General features: G+C 38.8%; 1 protein-coding gene across 1 annotated transcript in view; it reads right to left on the bottom strand.

The window, feature by feature from the left end:
• The window catches only part of LRBA (LPS responsive beige-like anchor protein), a 746,337-nt gene extending 733,409 nt beyond the window's left edge, over positions 1-12,928 (bottom strand). Inside the window, exon 1 of the mRNA XM_052655100.1 lies at positions 12,710-12,928. Within this exon, the coding sequence (XP_052511060.1) occupies positions 12,710-12,928 (219 nt within the window). The remainder of the gene's footprint in view (positions 1-12,709) is intronic.
• Positions 12,929-13,504: the final 576 nt, after the last annotated feature.

Raw genomic sequence — 13,504 nt, 5'->3', positions numbered from 1 at the left:
AAAAATTTGAAAAAACATTTCAAATTTAGTCCTAGTGGAAAATATCAAAACAGAAATGTATTGGTAAAAGTATATTAATAATTCATCCACATGACACTTCATTCCATATAAGCTGATAATATAGTAAAAGAAGCAAATATCACATTATATTTCACTTGCCTCCTGGCATTAGATTATCCTTCTAGATGGCTTAGATAGGTAAGATAAAAGAATTCCTTGTGAAAAATATAGGACAGACAACATCATCCTCTCCTATGAATGTGATCAATGTCGTTAATATATAAAAATCACAAACATTCTCAGAGTATCAACACACAGGAATAAGAGCAGACTGTATTTGAGATTACACAGAAGAACTGTACAAAAAAGATCTTGATGACCCAGATAATCACGATGGTGTGATCACTCACCTAGAGCCAGACATCCTGGAATGTGAAGCCAAGTGGGCCTTAGGAAGCATCACTACAAACAAAGCAAGTGGAGGTGATGGAATTCCAGTTGAGCTCTTTCAAATCCTGAAAGATGATGCTGTGAAAGTGCTGCACTCAATATCCCAGCAAACTTTGAAAACTCAGCAGTGGCCACAGGACCAGAAAAGGTCAGTTTTCATTCCAGTCCCAAAGAAAGGCAATGCCAAAGAATGCTCAAACTACTGCACAATTGCACTCATCTCACACGCTAGTAAAGTAATGCTCAAAATTCTCCAAGCCAGGCTTCAACAGTACGTGAACCATGAACTTCCAGATGTTCAAGCTGGTTTTAGAAAAGGCAGAGGAACCAGAGATCAAATTGCCAGCATCTGGTGGATCATCGAAACAGCAAGAGAGTCCCAGAAAAACATCTATTTCAGCTTTATTGACTATGCCAAAGCCTTTGTGTGGATCACAATAAACTGTGGAAAATTCTGAAAGAGATGGGAATACCAGACCACCTGACCTGCCTCTTGAGAAACCTATATGCAGGTCAGGAAGCACAGTTAGAACGGGACATGGACCAACAGACTGGTTCCAAACAGGAAAAGGAGTACATCAAGGCTGTGTATTGTCACCCTGCTTATTTAACCTCTATGCAGAGTACATCTTGAGAAACGCTGGGCTGGAAGAAGCACAAGCTGGAATCAAGATTGTCAGGAGAAATATCAATTACCTCAGATATGCAGATGACACCACCCTTATGGCAGAAAGTGAAGAGGAACTAAAAAGCCTCTTGATGAAAGTGAAAGAGGAGAGTGAAAAAGTTGGCTTAAAGCTCAACATTCAGAAAACTAAGATCACCACATCTCGTCCCATCACTTCATGGCAAATAGATGGGGAAACAGTGGAAACAGTGTCAGACTTTATTTTTTAGGCTCTAAAATCACTGCAGATGGTGACTGCAGCCACGAAATTAAAAGACGCTGACTCCTTGGAAGGAAAGTTATAACCAACCTAGATAGCATATTCAAAAGCAGAGACATTACTTTGCCAACAAAGGTCCATCTAGTCAAGGCTATGGTTTTTCCAGTAGTCATGTATGGTTGTGAGAGTTGGACTGTGAAAAAAGCTGAGCACCAAAGAATTGATGCGTTTGAACTGTGGTGCTGGAGAAGACTCTTCAGAGTCCCTTGGACTGCAAGGAGATCCAACCAGTCCATTCTGAAGGTCAGTCCTGGGTGTTCTTTGGAAGGAATGATGCTGAAGCTGAAACTCCACTACCTTGGCCACCTCATGTGAAGAGTTGACTCATTGGAAAAGACTCTGATTCTGGGAGGGATTAGGGGCAGGAGGAGAAGGGGACGACAGAGGATGAGATGGCTGGATGGCATCACCGACTCGATGGTCTTGAGTCTGAGTGAACTCCAGGTTTTGGCGATGGACAGGGAAGCCTGGCGTGAAAGCGTCAGCCACGACTGAGCAACTGAACTGAACTGAAACGAACTTCCAATTACATGCTCAATGTGGTCAGTATGTAAAATACAAAAAAATGATTAAAAACTTCACCCTTTACAGATCACTATTCAAGGCCACTTCAATTTGCCCAGGTTTAACTAGCCAAGCATGGACTGTGAGCGTGAGACTCCAGTATTTCGCACTGTCGTCCTTTAGTCTCTAAGTCGCGTCCTACTCTTTTGTGACACCATGGACTGTAGCCCACTAGTCTCCTCTAATCCGTGCGACTTCCCAGGCAAGAATACTGCACTGGGTTGCCATTTCCTTCTCCAGATCTTTCTGACCCTGGGATCGAACCTGCGTCTCCTACATCTCCTGTATTGTAGGGGGATTCTTTACTGCTAAGCCACCATGAAGGCGCCTAACTATGAAGTCACTCAGTCGTGTCTGATTCTTTGCCACCCCATGGACTATAGCCCAGCAGGCTCCTCCGCTCATGGGATTTTTCTAGGCAAGTGTACTGGAGTGGGTTGCCATTTCCTCCTCCAGGGGATCTTCCCGACCCAGGGATCAAACCCAGGTCTCCCACATTGTGGGCCGATTCTTTCCATCTGAGCCACCAGGGAAGCAAACTATGTCATTAATTGCATTCAACTTTAATATCACAGTCCTTAAAAACTCCCCTTTCCTAATACACATTTTAGATTTAAAGGGGAAAAACAAACAAACCCTAAATGCCACAAGCTAAATCTTGACTAGGCATGTTTTAAACAATCTGATTAAACAGATACTATTCAATTACTTTATTGAAAGATGCCTATTGAAAGATGAAAGTCACTATTTCAAAAAAAAAAAAAGTCACTATTTCACATTTACGGTTCTTTGCAGCTATACACTATATATGGCTTACTGTTTAGAGCTCAGGTTGTAGATTCCCTGAGTTTGAATCTCAGCAATATTACTTGCCCAGTGATGTAAGCAAGCTACTTATCCTCTGTTTCATCATTTATAAAGTGAGTACCACAACAGCACAGTCCAATCTGCTATAATTTATATCGTCGCCTTGAATCACCTCCTACAGGATTGTTAAACAGTAGAACATGCAGGTATCTTGTGGAACTGATGTTGGTTTATATCTAATTTCTCCCAAAAGAAAGAGAAATCCTTCACAATGCAATAAAAATCTTAAGAAAACATGAAAATTTACAGAACTACTTTCCTCTAATGCAAACAGTGCCTGGTTTAATGATTACAAGAACTACAGTTGACCCTTGAACAATGCGAGGACTTGGGGGGGGGGGGCCAACCCTCCACGCAGTTCAAAATTCACATATAACTTGAAGTCAGCCCTTCATATATGAGGTTCCCCTACACCCTTGGATTCAACCAACATGGATTGTGGAGTGCTATAGCATTTACTATTAAAAAAAGCCCACATATAAGCGGATCCACACAGTTCAAACCCATGTTGTTCAAGTGTCAACTGTGCTAACACTTTTCCCACAATATTAAGTATCTGAAAATCTGTAAGTACAGGTGAAGATTTGCAAAGATATTCCCCCCTGATTTAAAACAATGAATTCATGAAGACAGCTATACTTTGGGTCAGAATTTCAGTAATGATAAAAAATTATATCTATTAATTTCACAACTGTATTATCTAAGAAAAAAGGTTGATGGTAATGTTAATAATAACTTTCTAATATTTTTATATAATTTTGTAATAATTAATATTTTCTCCATTTTAGATACCAGAGTGCCTCACTGGTGCCTACTCTGTTTCTAGAAAAGATATGACATCCCATTTGAAACTGATTATCATATTACTATCAGGACTGACTTAAGTTTCATGTACTAACATCAAATCCACACTTTCAAAAAAAAATGTGCTGTGTAAAAAGTTTTACATATGTATGTGTGTATTTATAAGCTCTGAGATATAATGATTATTTTTAATTCAAGATATTAAAGCCCAAATATGATAAAGACTGGATTCAATTAGGTACTATATATAGAACTTGAGATAATATATTTATATTACTTTATGAGAAAAATATTTTCATTAGAAACAACAAAGCTAAATCCTTCATCAGAAGCCATAGCTTTAAGAGATTTAGTGTAGTTTATAAATAAAAGTACTAAAGTCATTATTCATGAACAAAGATCTTGTTAGGCAGGGAGAAAATCTTTCTCAGTTCTCAAGCAATAGATTTATTTCTAACAAAACACAGTTAATTGAGACCTCAGTTCTTCATCTTTCTGTAAGAATCAACAGGGAAAATGCAGCCCCTTTCCTCTAAAACTAATTTTTATAGAACACAAATTACTTTGTCTGGTCAAGAGACGTCTAAGAAGTAAATGCAAAAACCCAGGTGTTAATTGAGACAACAAAACTCAGAGCAAAAACATGGGATAGGCACATAACGCGGTGTCTGATCTCTTAACTGAAGTAAGAATCTACTCTAGAATATCCCCAATATGCACTCTTCTAGAACCTCCAACAACAGGAAATTCTCTACTTCACAAAGCACATCTCAATCACATATTATTCTGGGAGAAATCCAATTAGATCTTTTGAAGAATCAAAACAGATTTACACATATCAAAAACAAGTTTTAAAATCTAAAACTCAAAAGGGTTTTATGAAAGTAGTCAATTAAACAGAATTTGTGTACTCTAAGCAGTGTTTTTCTTTGTACCATTTCCTTTTGGTTTTTATTTCATATCTTTTCCCAACAGCTTTTAAGCCAAAGACTCACTGGAAATTTACTCAGAGGTAGGTGTCTGACTACACATTCTGTTAGGTGAGATCTAGTGAAATAATACTACAGTAAAAGGGAAAAACTACTTTAAGAGCAAGTTATAATAGACTATTTTGAAAATAATGAAATTGTTCTTCTTAGGGGTAAAACAGATACTGAGGTAACTCAAAATTATATAATGAAAAATGCAAGTATCATCATAATAAATAGTCAGAAAATAATAAAAGAAATCAGTCCTAAAGGAAACCAGTCCTGATCATTGGAAGGACTGATGCTGAAGCTGAAGCTTCAATACTATGGCCACCTGATGCGAACAGCTGACTTACTGGAAAAGACCCTGATGCTGGGAAAGAGGGCAGGAGAAGGGGATGACAGAGGATAAGATGGTTGGATGGCATCACCGATTCAATGGACATGAGTTTGATCAAACTCAAGGAAATTGTGAGGGACAGGGAAGCCTGGCGTGCTGCAATCCATGGGGTCACGAAGAGTCGGACACGACTGGGCAACTGAACAACAACAATAAAAGAAATATGCATTAAGGTTTTACCTGTTGCAGAAAAGAATAATAGAGACTAGACTTCCTAATGAATGTAATTTATTTAACGAGGAGATTAAGACACTTCCGTTTAAGAAACACTTTTAAAGTACCAAGAAACACTGTGAGAAGTTCTGGAGGTACAAAGATAAACAATTTATTCTGCATCTAAGATAAGTACTGTAAAACAAAATGTATTCTGGACATTTTTCTTGCAAACATAAAAAAGCATTAAAAATATTTTAAAGAAGCTATATATAAAAAGAGGTAATGTATAATATAAAAATTAAATGTATTTGATTAGTTCAGCTAAGTCAGGATGCAAAACAAAAAGCTTACTCAGTTTCCCTTTCTATGAAACAACAAAAAAACACTGACTTTTTCAGTTCCCAAATGATTTCCCAGTTCAAAATGGACCTATTCAAAACAGAAACAAGACTGTATATCTGCGGGGGCCTAAGTTATAAATTTTATCATTTCTAAGAAACTATAAGTTATTAAAATGCACCAATACACCTATATCTCTTTTAATTTTCAACATTAACAGACAAGCTAACAATATCTACTCGTGAGCTATATAAATGTTCATATACTTTAAAGTATTTATTCCTCTGCTGGAAATTTCAATGCACAAAGATGCCTACAGGAGCATTTTACTAGCAGCACCAAAAATATATATATATATATATATTCAAAAATAATTCATCTCCTCATATGCAAACCATTGATGAAAGAAATGAAGACCTAAATAAATCAAAATACATTCCTTTTTTTTAACAAATTAATTGAGTTCATCCTACAACTCATATGGAAATACAAAGGACCTAGAATACCCAACAATCTCAGAAAAGAAAAACAAAAAGGACATAGAGCCCTATTTTTGAAAACTTACTACAAGCTATAGTAATCAAGATGGTTTGGTACTAATGTAAAAACTGACCTTTAGAACAATGGAAAAAAATTAAGAGTTCAGATAAATCCTTACATTTATGATTAACTGATTTTTTACAAAGATGCCAAGGCAATTTAATGGGAAAGGATCAACATTTTGATTTCACTTGTTCGACTTAGTATGAATAGAATGCAAGATTTCTAACTTTAAAAAATAGATATGCAATAAGCAACAAAGGTTTACCATACAGCACAGGGAACTACAGCCAATATCGTGTAAAAACCTACAATGGAAAATAATTTCAAAAATATATGTGCATATGTATAACTGAATCACACACAAAATAAAAGAATTCTACTTTTTGAAAATTAGTAATGTTTATCTTTTGGCCAGTTTTTCTAAATGTCCTATGGACATCTAATAAGAATGCATGAGATACAAAATTTTAAATGTATCTAATGGCCCCCCACTCCAGTACTCTTGCCTAGAAAATCCCACGGACGGAGGAGCCTCATAGGCTGCGGTCCTTGGGGTCGCTAAGAGTTGGACACGACTGAGCGACTTCACTTTCACTCTTCACTTTCCTGCATTAGAGAAGGAAATGGCAACCCACTCCAGTGTCCTTGCCTGGAGAATCCCAGGGACGGGGGAGCCTGGTGGGCTGCCGTCTCTGGGGTCGCACAGAGTCGGACACGACTGAAGTGACTTAGTAGTAGTAGTAGTGTAGGATATAAGATTCACATAAATTATTAAAAAAAAAAAAAAGAACAGCCTTTTCACCAAATGGCAGTGAGACAAAAAGATGAATTTAGACCCTTATCTTACTCTTTCACACCATACAGAAATTAACTCAAAATAGATCATTGGGCTAAATATAAGATGTCTTGAGCACAGGATGTAAATATTCTAAAATTAGATTGTGGTAATGCTTGTACAACTCTGAAAACTTACTAAAAATCACTGAACTATATACACTTAAAACAAGTGAACTGTATGGTACGTAACTTATACTCAATAAAGATACTTAAAATCAAGTCACCTCTAAAGAAACTGCCTGCCAATGCAGGAGACGTAAAAGACACAGGTTCCATCCCTGGGGGAAGAGCTCCTGGAGAAGGAAATGGCAACCCACTCCGGTATTCTTGCCTGAAGAATCCCATGGACAGAGGGGCCTGGTGGGCTACAGTCCATAGGTCACAAAGAATCAGACACAACTGAAGCAACTTAGCATGCACGCAATCACACACACCTCTAAAAGCGGCAATGACAAAATTATAAGATAAGGCTGGAATATGATGATTTTAGCTATCTAAAATTACAAACATTGTACTTAATGTGCCACACACTGTTTTAAGTGCTTTATAAGGGCTTCCCTGGTAGCTCAGTCAGAAAAGAAATCTACCTGCAGTGCAGGAGATTCAGGTTCGATCCCTGGGTCGGAAAGATCCCCTGGAGAAGGAAATGGCAAACCACTCCACTATCCCTGCCTGGAAAATCCCACGGGCAGAGGAGCCTGGTGGGCTGCAGTTCATGGGATCGCAAACAGTCGAGCACAACTGAGTGAGTATTTACTCATTTAACTCTTGCTATAATACAGTTTCCCCTTTGCAGAGCTGGGGGAACGAAGGCACAAAGGTTAAAAAAACTTGCTCAAGATCACGACAAGGGGTTAAGATACATTTTTTTTTTCTCTTTACAGAAATATCTTTAACATTACTATTCAGTCGCTCGGTCATGTTCCATTCTTTGATACCCCATGAACTTCAACCCACCTGGCTTCTCTGTGCGTGGAATTCTCCAGGCAAGAATACTGCAGTGGGTAGCCATTCCCTTCTCCATGGGATCTTCCCAACCCAGGGAGCAAACCTGCGTCTCCTGCATTATAACCAGATTATTTAGGTCTGAGCCACCAGGGAAACCCTGTTCTATTATTATGCATTTGTAAAGGAGAGTAACGGACTTTATGGATTGTCTACCCAGCATCCATTCACACTTTGAATGTTTTACCCAGATCTTTATTTGTGTATCCATCCATCCCCAAACAGCCCAAATACTTTAGAGTAAACTGACTGGATCCTTAGGTAAACCAGTTGGCCATGGTTTGCTTAAGCCAATCAGCACATTCCAATGGCCACAGGCACTGCTTCAGTGGTCCAATCAGGACTCTTGTTCAGAACGTTAGGACAGGTGCTCTCTCCCCAGCGACCTGAACAAGAATCCTATGGCCCCAAGGACCACTAGCAACCGTCCTACCAGCATGAGGGCAACAGCAATGGATTAAAGCTGACATCACAGAAAGGGGAAGAGTAACAGAAAGAAACTGTTGCTCTTTAATATTACTGTTACTATATAACTTCCCCTACCTTTAGACTGCAGATAAATGAGCCTATAAATCCTTTTTACTGTATTTAAACCAGTTTGAGTCTTCTATTACAACATGAAGTACAAACTAATATGGAGGAGAAGCCCATTAACAACCATGTTTCTATTAGAATAGATTTCTCTTAACCCTTAAATTAGTTTCAGGTATTAAGGAGGAAATAATTCTAGATATGTACATCAAGACAGAAACACAATGCATAATTACCTTTCTAATAAAGTTTCAGATAAAAGTTTGAAAAGAAACTGCCTGCAATTTCATGTGTCCCACAAAGTATTTTTTAATATTTTATTTTGATATTTTAAATGTTTTTTAATCTAGATCTCCAGTTCTTGAAAAATCAAAAGGTTCACACATCACTGGGCTCATGTTACTGTAGGACAACAATCAGCTAACACGGAACAGCAGCTGCCCTACAAGTATACTCTTCGCACAGAATCAATACAAATGAAGGCTCTGTAGAATCTGCCCAGCTACTATATGTATCAAGAGTTTGCAGCATTAATATTTTGCAGAACCTGTATCAAATGCCACATAATGAGTAATAAAGAACTATATTCCACCTTCTAAGCTTTATTTATTTATTTTTTTTTTTTGGCCACACTCACCACACAGTTTGCAGGACCTTAGTTCCCTAACCAGTGATTGAACCCAAGTCATGGCAAGAAAGTACTGAGTCCTAACCACTGAACTGCCTAGGAAATCCTGAAGCTTTAACATTTAAATAAAATGGTACAGTTAATTGTAAAGAAAAAAAAAAATTTCATGAAAATGTGTATTTGTCACCAGCCCATGGAAAACATCATTCTTAAATTAAATAGCACTGACTACCTATAAACACTTGGTAGAAGCCTTAAACTCAGCTGCAAGTTCCAGAAAAATGCCAAAACATTAACTATTCTGGGTCCAAAAGTTTGACAAATTACTTTAGCATACAGATGGAGACAAAATAAAATGTTTTTAAATTGTGACAAGAAAAATATAAAACCACAAGTTTGAAACACTTGAATACACAGGTGTACTGTTAATCAAAAATTACCTACAAAGATTCTCAAAAGAAATTACAAAAAGGGTGGCAAATTTCAAAGAAATTTTTAATAGTGTAAGGTCAAGCTACAGTAGCAAAGTTGAGGCCAACAACTTTGTAACAACCTCAGCAATTATATAGCTCTACCACCTCTCTGGACAACTCTCATGGAGGGGAGGTTGTTTAATTTTAACAGTACAAACTTCATGGTTTAAAGTAACTAACATGTAATTAATTAGAAAGAATGGGTAGAATATAATCTATTTTTAATAAAATGTCTGAAAAATAGGAAAAAGTTACAAAAGCTATATAAACTTACTAACAAAAACTCCAGTGAAGGAAGGATAAAGGAGGCGCTTGCATAAGGATTCAGTGATACTGGCAACATGCTGATTCTTTAAGTTAGATGGAAGTTTCATGGGGCTTATAGTTATAATATTTATTTCTTATACATTTTAGACATTCTTTTGTCTGTATGCTATTTTTCACAACTTAAAAAATCTTAATCCAGCATACTGTAAAAAAAAAAAAAAAGCTAATCATCAACCTTCTACATCTACATTCTGATTGAAAACACTAACTAAACCTGAAAAATTTATATTACTTTTCAGGTCTTTTCTAAGCAGCTTTTTGAAAGCTATTTGAATAAGAAGAATAAATGAAATGTGAACAAAGTTTCACCATTCACCTTTAGCACGACCACTGTCCTTAGGTTGGGGAAAGCTATACCTATGCTATAGATATCTGTTCAGGAAAGCAAACAACTCCACATCAACTCAAGAAACAGGTGTATTCCTAGAAGGGTTGTCATTCTAAGAATCACCAATCTGCTTCACCTGCCAGGCTCTCAGTTTTCTCATCTATAAAATAAGCTCCATGTGTAAAAGATTTGATGAGCAAAGAATTTAAAAACACTTGTAAAGCACCTGGCCCATTGCCTGCTGCTGCTGCTGCTAAGTAGCTTCAGTCATGTCCGACTCTGTGTGACCCCAGAGACGGCAGCTCACCAGGCTCCCCTGTCCTTGGGATTCTCCAGGCAAGAACGCTGGAGTGGGTTGCCATTTCCTTCTCCAATGCATGAAAACTGAAAGTGAAGTCACTCAGTCGTGTCTGACTTTTCGCGACCCCATGGACTGCAGCCTTCCGGGCTCCTCTGTCCATGGGATTTGCCAGGCAAGAGTACTGGAGTGGGTTGCCGTTACCTTCTCCGGGCCCACTGCCTAGCTGGTGCTAAACTGCACTAACTTTTTTTTATCACACCTGCTATTAGTTAATACAACTTCCTTCTTTGAGTAGATTTGCTGATAACTATCAATTAGAAAATATTACGTGTAGCAGTCCTAACAACACTGAAATGGACTAGCTTACCAGATTCCTAACATTTTCAGTTTCCAAGATTTTCAAAAGACTGGCCAAGACCCCTGATACCCGGGTAGGAGCCTGAAAAGTCTTGTAAGGAAGAACAGAAGAAAAGAACTAATCTAATCCTTTCAGCAACTTTCTCTGCTGTACATGAGAAGAGAATGGTGGTGAAGAGCAGGTGAAATTGAACAGATTTTCCCCTCTCCTTTTACCCAGACACCTGTTGCCCCACAGACAGCTATGAAAGACTTAACCAATCACCTTAAAATCCATACCCAGGTCTAGAATTCTAGGCAGCATATAAACTATCACTACAGAATTTGGATTTTCCTTAATGATAAAATACAAGTTACTCATGTTTGGTCATCCACCTCCACAGAGGAGTTGGCATCCTCTGCCAGAGGAATCTGGTGTTACACACACACACAATTAATGATGGACTATATCACTACCGCAGATTTTTCTTTAACATCCAAGAAACATGAGGTTTAGAAGAAGGAAAATTGACAGTTTTCAAATCTATCTTGAGATAAAGGAATACATCAATTTGCCATTTATCTTCCTCAGATGCACAAACTGTGAAAGTCCACATACATGCAAGATTCCCAAAATGTTTTTAACCGTTGAAACTGGATAATAGACACCAGAGCTTATTACACTGCTCTATTTTGTGTACATTTCAATATTTCCACAATATACCTACTTTAAAGTGTGTATGTGTATGTCTTTGCATATAAACTCCCAATACAACAAACTGCTAGAGCAATACTCTATTGTTCAAATTTTTCATATTCCATAGGTAAGTGAATTTCATCTAGCTACTTTCTCATTCTAGAAACTGTACCACAGGTAACCAATCTGTTAGTAAAGGTCTAGTGAAGGAAATAATTAACTGCCCTGAATAAAACAAGCCTAACCTTGAAAAAATAGAGGCAAAGGGGAAAGGGGCTAAACAGTTATTCAACTACTGCACATTCATACTTCTTCCCTTCTATTATCTTGTAACACAGGTGAGCAGGTGGAAGGAGGAGAAATATCAAAGCCAAATTTATCGTACATTGACAGGCAACAGCTTGAAATAAAGAAATCTAAAAAGTCCCCATTAGAAATGAAAGCTATTTCTATGACTACAAGAAAAGGGAAGTATGGCATATCCACCTTTTACAAATAACATTCGTAGCTCATAGTAGTATAACCAGCAACTTCCAATGTCCAAACATCCTTTGCTGATAGACAAGAATTCACAAGAGAAATAAAAATCATACTACTTCTGCCGCAATCCTCTTTTTAAACTGCCATTCAATTTTCAAAAGATGTAACCCTAAATTTCATTCCAAAATTTGACTTTTGTTCCTAATGTCTAAAAATAAAACTAATCGAAATTAAATCTAAATGCTAACTTTGCAGCAAATTAATCTTTCATCAGCCCTGTGAACAAGAATTTTCTGTTCAAAATTTATGGCAAAACATAACTTACTCAAAAAGGAGTAGGTAGAACTACCCTTTACATTATTTCTCAACTCCAAAAAAAGGGCACAAGAACTTATTTAAAATGTCAAAGATAAATGCACACTTAGATATACATCCCAAGGGGAGAAAAAAAAAATTATAGAATAAAACTCCTCCATAGGAGTCCTCCATAATACTTCCATGGTAACAATTATTTTCTTAGGACCAAAGGATCTGCTCACTTTCACAAAACCTGGAGGGTGTAAGTTTACATAATTCCCCTTAAGCTGAAAATATCAGAAAGTGATTAACTTAGGTCAGCAGAATTGTGTTTCTATCACCAGCCTGAGTGAAGCACATGGCTTCAGCTCTAAGGTCTTGTTCTCCAACCCACTGAGAAGATAACACTGGTAAAATAGAGATCTACTTACCAGGTTAAAGACAGTTTCTACAATATCCCTATTGGATACTTCTCCAACTTCAACCAAGCCTGTCAGCACGGCAAATTTCATTCTGATACCCCTGATGGGGAGTCCTGGCGTCAGGGACAAGGCACCCCCTTCGGCAGGGGCTTCTCCTCCTTTCCCTCCACCTCCCCCGGCATCACCTGTTGGTGGCGGGGATGGGACAGTATTGTCGTCACTGGCCATGGCGAGTTCACGGGAAAGGACAACTCAAGAGTCACGCCGGGACCCAGTCGCCGCGCTAGTAATAAGCACACGGACGCCACGCAAAACGGAAAGGGTCACTCTTCCGAGCTGTGGAGAAACCCCAAGAGCAGTTGGTGTGGAAAGTCCTTGGCGTCGCCCTGCTGATTCTGGAGAATATTTGTCCAATCTCTCTCCCGGAGGCTGACAATAACGCCAAACCCTATTGGAAGATCAGATCGATGTTAAAGGGGCTCGGTTTTGTTGTAGGGTTTTCGGGGAGCGAGGGGAGTAGTTGCTGTCCGTCAAGCCAGTTCCTACGAGCACCCGGCCGCCCGCCACCCGCTTGCCCGCGGCTCGAGGCGCGGGGTCCCGAGCGCAGGCGGGAGCCGGAGGCCCGGGACCAGGCTCCCTCCTCCCCCACACCCTCGCAGGTTCCAGGCGCAGGGCACCCTCTCCTCACAGGTGCACGGGAAGAGAACTGTCGCCGGGAAAGGGGGGGCTGCAGGAAAGCAGGGGTCCCAAAGCTCCCCTCGAGGTGGGAAGTTCCCCTCACCCAGGCACTCCGGGCTCGTCCTC

Source organism: Budorcas taxicolor, chromosome 17 (assembly GCF_023091745.1).
Source record: "Budorcas taxicolor isolate Tak-1 chromosome 17, Takin1.1, whole genome shotgun sequence".
NCBI lineage: Eukaryota > Metazoa > Chordata > Mammalia > Artiodactyla > Bovidae > Budorcas > Budorcas taxicolor.
Note: the sequence above shows the minus strand (reverse complement) of the source record. Positions and strands in the feature narration are given on the sequence as shown.